The sequence below is a fragment of the Pieris napi genome, chromosome 10 (assembly GCF_905475465.1).
Source record: "Pieris napi chromosome 10, ilPieNapi1.2, whole genome shotgun sequence".
Classification (NCBI taxonomy): Eukaryota; Metazoa; Arthropoda; class Insecta; order Lepidoptera; family Pieridae; genus Pieris; species Pieris napi.
The window spans coordinates 1,313,813-1,330,320 of NC_062243.1; the positions used below are offsets into that span (position 1 = coordinate 1,313,813).

Consider the following 16,508-nt stretch of genomic DNA (forward strand, 5'->3'; position numbering starts at 1 on the left):
AAAACCCCTTACATGATAACTTTGATTCGTGGAACACAATGGAATAATAAGACTAAGCATTGATTGCATTAATGCTTATGGTGCTATTTGGGTATCTGTGTGACATTGTAACTAACTACTAAATCAGTAGTTGCTATAGCGAAATTGTAACTAATACAATAGTGCGAGTTTAAAATGGCTAATTATCACACATAGCACAAAGAGAGGTCTATAATTATACGCCTTGTTGAAGATATTAATTATAACTGTATTTCATTCTCAGTTGTTTTTATTAATATCTAACTAATGCTTAAAGGTAATATGTGTAACTGTATTAACAGTGATGGTACTGTATAATGATAATAATGTATGAAGAAAATTTAACAAATTCACATAAGCTTTATCAGCAATAAATCTGAACGTGACCTGATTCAGCAATTAATAGGAGATATTCAGAATGATATATTGTGTCGGCTTCTCCTATTCGATTTATGAAAACTGTGTAAAAACGAAAATTCCATAGTAAAATCTTTTGTTTCTTTTAAGTTTATTATACAACACTTATGATTTTTTACTCCTTTGTTATATTTAGCGTAAAACGATGTGTGATTAATAATTCAATGACATTCGGTAATCTAAACCAGCATTTGGGGGTTGCATGTGCGTACAACGTTAGTACATTTGACCTACTATAAACTTAAAGTCTTGCAGGGGTAGTGAGCAACCCAAGTGTTCTCCAAGAACTGGGTTTTTTGTACCTAGGGGATATGTGCGATCGCGGAGGTCAAAGTTGTGTGCGATACCAAGAGCCAGTCTGAACAACATCCAGTAAGACGTACGTAGCGCTTACTGAATGTTGTCTCCGACACTTTCGACTTCTTTATAAGTTTGCAGAGTGAGAGAGAGAATGTTCAACTACTGACTTGCGATTATGTAACTCACTTTTCGAACTCATACAGCGGTTTTCACAGCGGCGGTCGCGAAAAGTGAGTTACAGAATCGCAAGGCTGTACTGTAAGTAAAGCGTATGTATTTTTGTCAATAAATACATTTATCACCGAACCACGGAGGTAGTCTTGGAGTCGATAGTAAGCTGGTTCGCTTGTAGTGTACGATTTAAGTGTATTCCTGGTTAATGTATACAAGTTCTTGCTTGTGTTATATTTGTTTTACAGGCGAAAAAGAAAAAAACACAATTCTATTATGAATTTATTTTACTAATTACAAATAGTTTTTACATACTAATATACATAGCTACATTACATATATTTTCATAAGAACAATTATTATTACTCTATAATAGATAATTTGACTTAGACTTGAATGACAGTACTTTTCTTTCATCGAAAAAGTGGTTATTGGTTTTTTGAGCTGTATTATGATTTATAAACACAAACTTAAACACATATCACTAAACTTCAAAGAAATGACTGCTTAAAGCTTTTAATACAATCTACAGTAATACATTGGAGTTCTCCATAATGTAGGATTTTGTACTATTCATATTTTAACTATCATTATTTCACTTTAGTCTTCCATATGTCAAAACCACAGATATTTATATATCATGAGCTAAATTAGATACAGTTACAACAGTCTAGAAACAAATTTAAAAAAGTTATGTATAAAACGCAACTAACACATTTCTAATTTACATTCATTTTTATATAATTTTTCAGATACCGAATGACTACTGAGTATTTTTAGTCTACCCTTACAATATGAAATACCATAAAATAATTGACACCAAAACGCTAAAAAACTTTAGCCGGGCTCATAGCTTAAAGCTTTTGAGCGTTTATCGAAATCTGAAATCCATTTGAAATAATGTACCTAGTCGATTATTCAAAACTTAAATAATTTTGAGGCATTCCTTAAACTGATTAAAGTTGTCTTATTGAAAATCTAAAGGAAATGTTTAGCATGATATGTCTATGCGCAATGTATGACATAGTATGAAATATATACCGCCATCAGCCTGTACATACCTTCTCATACATATATCTTTGCAGACGTTATTGTATTACTTTGTCAAAAGGTCGTTAACTGAATAAGAAATACAAAGCAACCTTGTTCTTAAAACACCAATAGTGGTAATATTTTGTCTTTAAACAATAATGTTAATAAAAAAAATTGTTATTATTTTATAGAAGGCGCATGTACTTTCTATAAAAAGGTCTTCGTGTTAGAATATTCTTTTTGAATGTTAAATTATTTTTTAATAATGAAATGAATTTAAGATTCCATAAACTACTTATTATATAAGCTAAAAGTATTAAACACTTACAATTATTTACTTAGACATATAAAGAGACTTTAATTATATTTATTTACAATTTATTGTCTTTTGCGCATAATATTTATTACCTTATTTAACAGAATTATACTTTACATTACGCAATTATTTCCATTTAAAATATTAACGATTTTATAACTATTTTATATTGCATATATGTTACACGATAATTTCTATACATCAAAAGCAATAGCTAGTTTTTTAATAGTATTGTCTATATAAGAGCTGATTACGCAATTTTTCATAAAATACACAAACGTATATTGTTACTGTACAGTCATATTGTGAATTTTTTAACTAACCAAAATTTCTTACCAATATGAATGTTTACGTTACATGAAAGTCACCCTTTAAGAGTCTCATAAAAGTCTTTTTAAACTGTTGATTAGCTAATGCATAGCAAAATGGATTAATAGGACTGTTTGCGTAACATAAAAAATACGAAAACATATACAAATGTTGATTTATACACGGAGGTTCTGTACAAAAACCTTCAACTAAAGCTAAAATATGATATGGAGTCCAGCATACAACGAAGGCGCCTAAAATGAAAGATATGGTCCTGAAAGCCTTCCTAGCTCTGTTCTCTGACTTTGATTTCTGGCGGCCAATACTAGGAAATAAGCCATCGCGTTTTGAACGTCTTACTTTAAATTTTTTACCTATGCTCTTTACAAATTCTTTTCTTGAATCACCCCGACATGATCCACTCACTGCAGGACTTGAAACATCACTGCTTTCAATTGCAGGGCTTAACACAGCATTTAATCTCAGTGGCGCTGCCTTATTTTCCTTTGGCTTTGGTGTTTGTGTATCATTATTATTGGAAGACGGCACTAGGGTGATGACAGGTTTAGGGCATTCTCCAGCTGTTAAACTTACCTCCGTATTAACTTTAACAGGCTGTGGAGGAGTTTGGTTTGGTTTAGGTGTAACTTGTGCTTCAGCAGTCGCTCGAATAAGAGCAGCCTGTAATAAGGAAGTATTTGTTACATTACCAGAATTCAATGTTGGAGGGGACGGTGGATCAGTAGCGGTTGGGAATGTAAGAGAAGATGGAGGGCTTTCATTCTGAGGTGTCGGGACTATAATGGAACTCTCGTCCATGTATCGCAAATCAGCACCATCTAGTCCTAATAAGTAGTCGTAGCCGCTACCATCACATTTAATTAGTCTAAAGACCTTAGATCTAGATGATTCTGAATGAGATGGAGGGCTTTCAGATACCGTGGGACTACAGCGGAATTCTGATGGAGGGGGGATGATTCTTTGAGCAATTGTATTTGAAACTTCCCTTTCTAATGATGAATCTATCCCAGATGATGAAGGCGAGATGTTGCTAGCGGATGAGAGTGGCAAACTTACTGCAGGATGTCCATTGTTTGACTGTATATATTCAGTCTCTAGGATACTCTTCTCTGATATTTGCGACAGTGATGACTTTGGTTTATCTAGGTCATTCTTGATAATTTGCGATGATTTATATTCGGGTTTCATAAGCATGCCGCCGTTCAAGCGCATATTACCCAGTAACTGCATAGTGCCTGTTTGCATCACAAGATTAACGACTGAAGGTCGCTTTTTTACATTTTGCGTAGTACTTTCATCATCAGAATCAAATGCTGGACTACTAGATCTTTCTGCTTCAACTTGTTCATCTTTTTTATCTCCATCAGATTCAGCAGTTGTTGATGTTCCCGTTACAGTCGCACTACTTTTATGCGCTGATGATTTTTGACTAGAATTTGAATCAGAAGAACCGCCCAAGTTTGTCAAAGGTGCTGTCAAAGAACCTTTAGATGTCGATTCTTTACGGATAGATTCAGACACTTTTATTTGATCTTCGCTAGAAACAGTGGCCTTTGAAATCGTAGCCATTCCAGCAGCTCTTCCAGCCATACCAGTCATAACTCCAGCGCTTAAAGCTACCATTGATTGCATTTTTCTTTGTTTCGCTTCACTTTTCTTTTGCATATCGTAAGCAGTTTTAAATATTCCTGCATATAAAACGATTAAAACTATAAGCGTTGTCCAATAATATGCAATAATTAAAGCTGTATTGAATACTGGGTCTTTTAGAAATTGTACGGCACATTCTCCTTCCTGTAAGTCTCGATATCCAACGAAATGTTCCCAGCCAAAAATAGTTGTAAAGAATAGCAACGCTGGTATAATCCAAGTAACAGTGACCATCCATATAACGCGATTCTTTGTTCTCCACGCACGGTACCTTGCAGCTATTTTTACGCTGCAAAATCTATCGACTGTTATTAATAGTACCGTGTATTGTGAGACAAGGCATACAGTGTAATCTACGGATAGCCAAAGGTCACATAACAATGGCCCTAAATGCCAGTACCCTTTCAAAACGTAGTCTGTGTAGAATGGCAGAGACAATGTACCTGGTAACAAGGAAAACCAATTTAAAATTAATTTATTGGCGAGAAATGTAAATGTTCATTCACTTCAATGAATAGCAGTATTTGTTTTCGTTTCGCAGTGATTAAAATTGCGCATTACTGACTGTATAATGGTACTGTTCGGATAAAACAATTAAAATAAGAAACGGTCTGATAAAATGTAGAAACAAAAGTTTAAAAAATTGCATTTTAAAGCAGAAAATTATTTGTTTTTCTCAATACTAATTAAAAGCGACGGGCGCTTGGAATGCTATTTGAGCATCAAGTATAGGATAACTTTTACTCTGATATTGGTAGTAAAATGCATCTTTGTGAAATATAGGTTAAAATATAACATGTCGGTAAAATCAAAGACACTTTTTATACGAAAATGACTTTCCTTCGAAAGAAAGAAGAAAAGTTATACAAAATGAACTGTGTTGGTGCAAACTAAATTGTTTATACATTATAATATTCGCGTACATTCATATGTACGCGAATTATATTATATATATTATATATATATATATTATCATTAATAGCTTCAATTTTGCGAATAGGAGAATAATGAATTTTATGTGTACTACAGTTGACCCGGCAAACGTCGTTTTGCGTTTTTTAAACGTTTTTTTAGTTCAATAAATATAACTACCTACTATAATAAAAAATAGGGGTTGATCGTAGAGGGGTGACAATTAAGGGTTGTATGTATTTTTGTATGCTGTATTATAAAAAAATACAAACTAAAAGTTTTGTCTAAAAAATAAAAAAATAAATGTTAGGGGTGGACAACCCTTATCAATTAGGGGTATGAAAAATAGATAGTAGCCGATTCTCAGACCTACTGAATATGCATATACAATTTTACAGTTATAGACAGTCAATTAAATTTACATTGTATAAACACTCAGTTATTATTTTTATCCACATTCGTCACATTATATATTATTTTAATGTTTACATATAAACTAGATGAAATAAAAGATTCTTCTAAACCTTTTATTAGAATTAGGTTTAGGAGTACTATCAAATGAATAGCTTTAACTTAAAAAAAATATGTTAAAATAATATGAAATCAACTGATAATAAATAAAGTAATAAATAAATAAATCTTATTACAATTTTACGTACCTATCAACAGATCTGTCGCAGCGAGTGAAGCAATGAAGTAGTTGCTAGGCTGACGTATCGTTCTGTCCACCAGGAAGGCCAGGAGAACCAGAACATTACCACTGACAGTCAACAGAATCACCAGAACAAGGCAGGTGGCAATGATCGCCGCCAGCCAAAGCGGGAATGGTGGAAGCACAGGTTGCTGGAATAGAACTAAAGTTATCATACCTTTTAACATCTAACATTTTTCAATATTTTATATATAATATATATAACGAAAAATTTAAACATTTTTATTACTAAATAATGCAACTCTTGTGCATTCAGCCAGTGTGCAACTAAATCCGTATCATATGCAATAATATTTAGGGTGCGCAAGTCACTGAGTAAATTTGTACGCGCTCGAGGCATTGCAAGCAATGCCTCGACCGCTTACCAGGCCGAGTGTGATTTTGCCCTAGTCCCTCTAACATTTCCACATTATATACTATCTCTAAGAACCTTAAATAAATATAATGTGATAGTAAGGTCCCTCGTTACCTAACAAGGTACAACAGTATCCTACTCAAGACAAAAAAACAAAATAATATTTATATTCCTTCCAATAATAAATAATAATCCAGTGGCCCTACAACCCCATGTAGGTTTGGACCACAGATTTTAATCCTTTTTATTAAAACAGCCTACGGTGCTTTACACACGTTCTCGGTTTTTGGGTCTGCCGGTTTCCTCACGATGCCTGAGGAAAGGCTAGTTGTGTCCATAAAAAATGTCGATATCTGGGTCAAAGGTGCCTTAATATAGAATATATACGAAACATTGACTATTTTCCTCACCTACGACACATTTTATTAGTAATACACATTTAAAGTAAACTTTTGAATTAATACTAAATGTTAGTTATTTACATAACTCGTTCCGAGTTAGAATAGTAGTTGTAGCGAGACTTTCTCCTAGAATACGGTTTGCATACAAGCACTACAATTTAAGCTTATATCCTACTATTTCGCCTGCCTAGAATTCGTTATATTTCAGTCAATTCAATCCATTTACAAATTGATCTATTGGCGAAAACCGTACAATTCGATTTGTTTGAATTTTTTGCGTACATACAGAAACATACATGGCCGATGAACATTAATAATAACAATTATATTACCTAAAATAACAAATTCAAAAAGTTAGTCTGAATTGTATTTCATAAAATAAATTATTCTTTAAAGATCTGCAAAAAACTCATAACTCATAATTTAGCCGCAATTATAGATCCAAGGTTAGTAGTGAGAAATCATCGCACCTGGAAATACTTGAGCACAGTTGGTTGAATTTTAGCATTATATTTTAGAAAATGAAGCGTTAAAAAACTCTTTCAGGAATTCACTAAACCTCGAGTATTGCACAAATACAACGTCTATTTCCAACAGCTGTGCTGTTTGGATAGCTTTAAAGTTTTTATTTCCAACCTTTAGAATTCCGATTGGTTTCATCGTTTTATTTTATTGCTAGCTATTGCTTTTTTATCAGGGTAATATAAACAGAAACAGTAGCGCTACAACCCTTTGGTCTCAGATTTCTGTATGTTTCGTGGTATTTTTTTTAATAGTCATGTAGGTCAAGCCATCTGTGCTTGACTCATGCCGTCGACTTTGGATCTAAGGCACGTCGGTTTTTTCCAACGTTGAACAGCTGGGGTATGAACCCACGACCTCAGAGTCGCACGCTTCAGTCTAGACCAACACTGCTCCCTTTCGTTTCTATTGGATTTGATATTATTATGAATATTTTTTGTGCATTTTACAATTTAATTATTTCTTCATTCGTTTAACTCTACGAGTTGACTCTAAGACCCTCGACTCTGATGTTTGAATCTTGGTTAATTTAATTGACTATTTTTGAGTGCGATAACTAGTACAAAAAAACTAGCCAACGTTAGTAACCGAAAGATGATTAGCTACTTGCCTAAAAAGATCCAGGACACCCTCGTTTTTTTGTAAGTCAGAAGGTACGTACTAGAGTGTATTTTAAAGCCATTCTCATTACAAAAGGGATTTTAACTATTACGATTCATTATAGACTGAGACCTACATCGATTGATTCAAAATGACGTTGCAGGCTTTGGCCCTGACATCGCTGCTCATCGATTACCTGTCAGCGCTTTCTGTATACATTGAACAAATACTAAGAAAATATTCCTCGGTCTAGTTTTTATTACTTCGCTAAGTATCATCAAAAGCCAAATGATTTCAAAGAAACAAATGATGACTGATTTGATAAAACTATATTAATGAAATTAAATTGATTCAAATCAATGAACGTCAAAAAAAGAAATACATATTAAATGCTTCTAATTTTTCATTTACTTCTCAAATCAAGAAACGGAAGAGAACTGGCATTAAACTCTCCGCCACTCTTTTTGATCCTCAAGATTTTGTTTTACACAATTGTAAGGAGCTGCAACCATTACACGATATTCCACGTGACATCTTAAGTAATTAATAGTTAATTAATAATTATAAAATAAATTAAAAACATGGATTTGTCTTCTATCAACAGGAGGTATGGTGAAACAGGAGCACGCACTTACATTCTCGTGGGAACAAAACGCAAATAGATAATCGAAAAACCTAACATCACCGCATACACGAATTCAAGTCCGACCAGTCACACTGAATGACTGAATGACCACAAGATTTGTCAGTTCAGTCAGTCATGGAATAAAACAATGGCTAGCTTCAATAAGCCATGGAGGCGAAATTATTATGAAATGACATTCCATAAAATACGTCTACGCCCTGAATTGCGGTTTTTGGGTTCAAATCCTACCCTTATCCATTTAAGACCCTCGTTTCGGTTCTAAATTGCCCCCACTCGACCGTTGGTTACAACCTAATTTCAAATCACATGATTATTCTCAATTTAGATTTGACTGTTCACAAGATCTTTTTTATAGAAGAAAATATAGACTGGTATCGGACGTGCCAATTATGTAAATGTATTTTTTTATTAAATAGTTGTTTATAAGTTATACTGTCAATAAATTGACTGATTAAAAATCCAAAAAAAGTTTATATTGTAACTGATAACTCATTTTTTATATGAATTTAAAAAAAAATTGAGTTTCTTTTAATTGTTTATTTAGTATTTTTTCATTATTTTATGTACAGCTTCGATGAAAGAGACTATGTGTTATTAAACACTTGTAAGATTAAATAAATGATTTCAACTAACAAAATTAATAATTAATTATACCTACTTAATAAACTTATAACATATTTTCATATATTACTGGATTTTTTTTTATGTTACAAGAGGCAAACAGGCGGGAGGCTTACCTGATGTTAAGTGATACCGCTGCCCATGGACAATCTCAATGCCAGAGGGCTCGCGTGTACGTTGCCGGCCTTTTAAGAATTGGTTTACTCTCTTGAAGGACCCTAAGTCGAATAATATCACCCAGTCTTTAGTGCTACGGTAATTCTGTTGAGGCTGGTAATAAGCGTTGGAGATATTAATTCATGTGTTTGCGCAGAAACTATTCCTTAACGCTCTCAGGTCGAAACGAAGTAGGACGAGATCAGATCTTGTGGGTCGAAGGCATTCCCGTTGCTCACTATATTTTCCTTCAATGTTCGAGTATTAATTGCGTACATAGAAAGAAATGAATTATTACACAGCCGTGATTCAACCGCACAACGATAGAAGCTTGCTATAGCCACACCATCACTGCTCATCATTCGAAAATAAAACATTAAATGATATCCTTATTACTATAACACTTAAAATGCAATTAGATAACCGTTTAATGATACCCGTAATAAAGCGTGGATTTGATGGGGATTACGAAGTGCTTTCACGGTACATCGCTTTAATGGGTCGTTTCAGTTTCTTAGGGTCGCGATGACCCGAATATCATTTAACTTCAACATTACACCAATGTTTAGTATGTTTTTTTTTATATAATTCTGTTTTCATTCAGATAAACAATTAAATAAACTAGTCAATATAAAATTTTCTCTGTTTCTTTAAGAAACAAGAATTTACTTGTACATTTTTAAAAGAATTTCAAAATGAATATTTAAACAATAAAAATAATAATGTGTTTATTCAATATAACATTGCATTACAATATGTTACATTTGGGAACCCTTTTATTAAAAAATATCTGCCCTGCGATTCTGTAACTCACTGTTAATCCGTGAGTCCACTACGCAGTAACAGCGCTCCCTTCGTCACTGACGTAATTTTTGGAATCTGATGGTATTCTGTTAAGAAATTTTACATTACGTCTTGATAAGTGGAGGCAGGTAACCTAGTAAGTTGTTGTCTATTAATATCGTGACAATTGACTCATTTTATTTTATAAAAAGAGTAAATTGTCAAAATTTTCATCGTACATAAACAAAATATTTTTAATAAAACAAAATAGAGAACAAAATGGTCGACGTTTGAAATAAAATTAATAATATTAAAAAAAAGATAAACTGCCCTGCGATTCTGTAACTCGCTTCACACACTCTCAGCGCTGAGTTTTGCTGTCAAATCGTTCGTTTCGGTGTCATGTTACAATTTGGTATTCTGTTAAACAATAACCGCGACAAAAGCGCCGCTCAAATAAGATTGTTCACATTTGGAACTAAAATTTGGCACTGCTACACTTACGCTCCAAAATTGTTGGTATTTGGTATTCTGATACATACCATTTGACATCTCATCTCATTTAAATGTACATTTTGTACGTCAAATTAAAAGTTGCTCTTCCCTCGCTGAAATCGTCATTTACCAGTGAGTTAGCCATTTTTAGCGAAGTTAAAACTTGTTTTATGTGAAAATATTCTAACATAGGACAATCTATATGTATCTTGGGGTAAGTTTATAAAATAATATTTATCAATACAGCATTATTTTACGAAAAAAATTATATATATAAACATTAAGCTTCGTGAAATTGAACTTTGTTATTGTTACAGAAGGCCCGTTTCCACTTTTAAAGTTTAAACCTCTATTTCAAGAAATAAATGATGTAATCCATTAAAAAATACTTAATATAATATCTATAGATGGCGAAGAAAATGTAGGCACGAAACGACCAATTGGTTTCTCGGCGTTGGTTATTATCGCTTTTTTCCAATACTCAAGAAATTATATGGTATTGACGAAACCTAGAACATATGCTGCTGAGATGAACGAAGAGTCTAGTAAATACTAAATAGATGATCTAAGGTAAACATTTTGATTACTTTAGCATTAAAAATATAATTTTTATCCAAGAACCAATTTTTCGATGCAGTCTTGATCATGTCTTGTCTCCAGCAGAGATAAGTCGAACAAAAAACGATAAATAAGATAGGTAAATATTGTAATATATTTGTATTTTTCTACTATACTAAAATTATAAATCTAATAATTTCAGAGATCCCCAAATGTTCAAAATTCCTGATAGAAAAATACATTCTGCCTTTGAAGAAGAAGAATATTACATGTGTATCATACAACAAAGCCCCTGGATATAAAAAGACACAATAGTGCAGACATTTTCAAATTATTGAATTTCGACTATCCTTCAATTTATAATAAATGATAACACAGTACAATTTCGGTTCCTATATTTTTATAAAATATATTGATATAACATTAAGGTTTTGGATAAAAACATTATTCTGCTTTACACAAGTATGAAATACCATCATTACATACATGATGGTTTAAGTACTTATTAAGCTTTTTTAAATTTATCGTTCATAACTATTACTTTTTACAAACTAATTAGAAAATATATTAAAATAAATATATTTATCTACAAAATAAAGTAGATGTTATTGATTAGCTCTATGTGAGGCTGTGTTTTAATTAGTTTTTATTATACTTAAGTTTGTTTTACTGAAAGTTATTTTGTAGTGTGTTAAAAGTTTACTATAATCATTAAATTAAATGTTTAAAGTTATTATATTGTTCTTTTATTCACCTATAAAGTAACATGGCTTATATATTTTTCATTTCGGCTTAGCTATGTATTTAACTCGGTTACTACGTTTTCTATAGGCAGTCATTAAATAAGTGGTAGATTTAATTAATCATTTTATTAATATAATATTATTAGATACAAAAAAATTATTATGAAGTACACAATTATCTTAAACACGGTAATACAATTTTTCATATAAAAATCATAGTTGTCCAAACTGCATTCAAAATAGATTAGTGGTCTCGGTTTAATATCTCTTCTTAACATTTCAATAATTGGTCATTTTCTTCCTCATTCTTGACAACTACCACTGATGGCTGTAATACAATGATTATCTGTTAAAATTGTAAATAGGGAAATGTGGTAGGTCACTGTACTGACACAATAATATTGCATAGCAATTTAATTATTGTAAAGTTAAGGTAAATAATAAAAAAACTTGCATAAAACACACAAAAACTTATATATGGGATATCTTTGTATTTCTAAGTAAAGTATCTTAAAAACATGTTTGATAATATTATAACTAAGCCAAATATTATTCAAAGTTTTATGGTAACAAGGCTTAGTAATTTCGCACAGTATTTGATTCAGTACTATGAATAAAAAAAATCTTGAGCAAACCTATATTTAGACTCAAAAATCCAAATCCAAGTATGTACTTTAAAAACAATTATTTATTAATGAAACAAATCCAAGACCCATAAAGGGTATGTTTAGTTTTAAAGTGTAGTCAGCAGCAATAACTATCTTTTGATTGCTTCATTAAATAAGTTATGGCAATGTTGTTTCCAACATTTAAAATTAACGTTGATCACTTGAAATGGTATGAATTTGAGCAATTGAAAGCTTATATATTTGATCCAACATACCTAACATGATTATTTATACTTGTATTCTGAAATCTGAACAATTAAATTAAATTCAACTTGATCAGTTAAAATTAATACTTCTTATATTTCATGAATGGAATTTGAAGTTAGGAAACCTAAAAATATTTTTTTATTTGACATTTTTAACCAACAATTTCATTATTCTTTACAATGTCGCTTCGATTTAACCTATTACATTTGACTTCAAATTTGCCATCAAACAAACAAACTTTGTTAACTGTTTTACTAGTCACTACTTATTCCTATTTATTTACTATGATAGTTATTATATTTCTAAAATAGTTTTAATAGAATTCAGTTTTTATGAGTGTTAGTAAAAACATAGGTAATATTGTTGTTGTGTGTTTGACCTCTGAATCACTTAAAAAGGTTGCAATAGTAGTTTCATGGCATCTAAAAAGTACCAACACTTGCACTTACACAAATGAATAAATATATAAACACTAATTTTTCTTCTTTATAGATAGGTACCCTTTTATGTTATAATTACTCAACAAAATATTATATGAAAACATTGGTAGGTATTAACCTTGGTTACCTTTAGTAACATTTTGAAAATTTAAAACACCTATCCATCCTGTTTACTTTGAATCCGTAGCCTATTTGCTGAGAGAATCACTTTTAGCGTGACATCATCTTTTATCTTTTTGTTAAGATAATATTCTTAAATTTTTTACAATATATCCAGATGTTAGGTATCCCTTGTTTCGTGCTGAAACATAATTAATATTTTTAAGTTTCTGTCGCTCATATACACCACGGCTGGTCAGTTGTCGGGTAAATACGAAATATAAACTCTTAATTGGAAGTTATAAACAAAATACGTAACTTACGATTGACTAATAAATAAACTCACTACTTACCTTTAAGCGGCCCCATTGCCAGATGGGTTTTAATAATTTTCCTCGCTATTCTATTATTTTTCATCAGATAAATCATTTTTGAGATATTTTCACGGTTTATCTTTTTTTTTAATATTTTTTTTAATTCAAACGTCGACCTTTTTGTTTTATTAAAAATATTTTGTTTATGTATGATGAAAATTTTGACAATTAACTCTTTTTATAAAATAAAATGAGTCAATTGTCACGATATTAATAGACAACAACTTACTAGGTTACCTCCCTCCACTTATCAAGACGTAATGTAAAATTTATTAACAGAATACCATGAGATTCCAAAAATTACGTCAGTGACGAAGGGAGCGCTGTTACTGCGTAGTGGACTCACGGAATAACTATTATTTTATAAAAAGAGTTAATTGTCAAAATTTTCATCATACATAAACAAAATATTTTTAATAAAACAAAATGGTCGACGTTTGAATTAAAAAAAATATTAAAAAAAATATTAAAAAAAAAGATAAACCGACAGAAACTTAAAAATATTAATTATGTTTCAGCACGAAACAAGGGATACCTAACATCTGGATATATTGTAAAAAATTTAAGAATATTATCTTAACAAAAAGATAAAAGATGATGTCACGCTAAAAGTGATTCTCTCAGCAAATAGGCTACGGATTCAAAGTAAACAGGATGGATAGGTGTTTTAAATTTTCAAAATGTTACTAAAGGTAACCAAGGTTAATACCTACCAATGTTTTCATATAATATTTTGTTGAGTAATTATAACATAAAAGGGTACCTATCTATAAAGAAGAAAAATTAGTGTTTATATATTTATTCATTTGTGTAAGTGCAAGTGTTGGTACTTTTTAGATGCCATGAAACTACTATTGCAACCTTTTTAAGTGATTCAGAGGTCAAACACACAACAACAATATTACCTATGTTTTTACTAACACTCATAAAAACTGAATTCTATTAAAACTATTTTAGAAATATAATAACTATCATAGTAAATAAATAGGAATAAGTAGTGACTAGTAAAACAGTTAACAAAGTTTGTTTGTTTGATGGCAAATTTGAAGTCAAATGTAATAGGTTAAATCGAAGCGACATTGTAAAGAATAATGAAATTGTTGGTTAAAAATGTCAAATAAAAAAATATTTTTAGGTTTCCTAACTTCAAATTCCATTCATGAAATATAAGAAGTATTAATTTTAACTGATCAAGTTGAATTTAATTTAATTGTTCAGATTTCAGAATACAAGTATAAATAATCATGTTAGGTATGTTGGATCAAATATATAAGCTTTCAATTGCTCAAATTCATACCATTTCAAGTGATCAACGTTAATTTTAAATGTTGGAAACAACATTGCCATAACTTATTTAATGAAGCAATCAAAAGATAGTTATTGCTGCTGACTACACTTTAAAACTAAACATACCCTTTATGGGTCTTGGATTTGTTTCATTAATAAATAATTGTTTTTAAAGTACATACTTGGATTTGGATTTTTGAGTCTAAATATAGGTTTGCTCAAGATTTTTTTTATTCATAGTACTGAATCAAATACTGTGCGAAATTACTAAGCCTTGTTACCATAAAACTTTGAATAATATTTGGCTTAGTTATAATATTATCAAACATGTTTTTAAGATACTTTACTTAGAAATACAAAGATATCCCATATATAAGTTTTTGTGTGTTTTATGCAAGTTTTTTTATTATTTACCTTAACTTTACAATAATTAAATTGCTATGCAATATTATTGTGTCAGTACAGTGACCTACCACATTTCCCTATTTACAATTTTAACAGATAATCATTGTATTACAGCCATCAGTGGTAGTTGTCAAGAATGAGGAAGAAAATGACCAATTATTGAAATGTTAAGAAGAGATATTAAACCGAGACCACTAATCTATTTTGAATGCAGTTTGGACAACTATGATTTTTATATGAAAAATTGTATTACCGTGTTTAAGATAATTGTGTACTTCATAATAATTTTTTTGTATCTAATAATATTATATTAATAAAATGATTAATTAAATCTACCACTTATTTAATGACTGCCTATAGAAAACGTAGTAACCGAGTTAAATACATAGCTAAGCCGAAATGAAAAATATATAAGCCATGTTACTTTATAGGTGAATAAAAGAACAATATAATAACTTTAAACATTTAATTTAATGATTATAGTAAACTTTTAACACACTACAAAATAACTTTCAGTAAAACAAACTTAAGTATAATAAAAACTAATTAAAACACAGCCTCACATAGAGCTAATCAATAACATCTACTTTATTTTGTAGATAAATATATTTATTTTAATATATTTTCTAATTAGTTTGTAAAAAGTAATAGTTATGAACGATAAATTTAAAAAAGCTTAATAAGTACTTAAACCATCATGTATGTAATGATGGTATTTCATACTTGTGTAAAGCAGAATAATGTTTTTATCCAAAACCTTAATGTTATATCAATATATTTTATAAAAATATAGGAACCGAAATTGTACTGTGTTATCATTTATTATAAATTGAAGGATAGTCGAAATTCAATAATTTGAAAATGTCTGCACTATTGTGTCTTTTTATATCCAGGGGCTTTGTTGTATGATACACATGTAATATTCTTCTTCTTCAAAGGCAGAATGTATTTTTCTATCAGGAATTTTGAACATTTGGGGATCTCTGAAATTATTAGATTTATAATTTTAGTATAGTAGAAAAATACAAATATATTACAATATTTACCTATCTTATTTATCGTTTTTTGTTCGACTTATCTCTGCTGGAGACAAGACATGATCAAGACTGCATCGAAAAATTGGTTCTTGGATAAAAATTATATTTTTAATGCTAAAGTAATCAAAATGTTTACCTTAGATCATCTATTTAGTATTTACTAGACTCTTCGTTCATCTCAGCAGCATATGTTCTAGGTTTCGTCAATACCATATAATTTCTTGAGTATTGGAAAAAAGCGATAATAACCAAC

The 16,508-nt window shown here is 30.6% G+C and overlaps 1 protein-coding gene across 2 annotated transcripts in view; it reads right to left on the reverse strand.

The window, feature by feature from the left end:
• Positions 1 to 1,207: 1,207 nt before the first annotated feature.
• The window catches only part of LOC125053305 (muscarinic acetylcholine receptor gar-2), a 32,635-nt gene continuing 17,334 nt past the window's right edge, over positions 1,208 to 16,508 (reverse strand). Inside the window, exons 5-7 of one of the 2 annotated variants that reach the window (XM_047654622.1) lie at positions 5,806 to 5,989; positions 3,641 to 4,677; positions 1,208 to 3,244 (exon numbers count right to left, since the gene is read on the reverse strand). In XM_047654622.1, coding sequence (XP_047510578.1) covers positions 2,603 to 3,244; positions 3,641 to 4,677; positions 5,806 to 5,989 — 1,863 coding nt within the window. In that variant the 3' untranslated portion in view covers positions 1,208 to 2,602. Of the gene's footprint in view, positions 4,678 to 5,805; positions 5,990 to 16,508 lie in introns of both variants that reach the window. The other variant, XM_047654621.1, reaches the window with a different exon arrangement.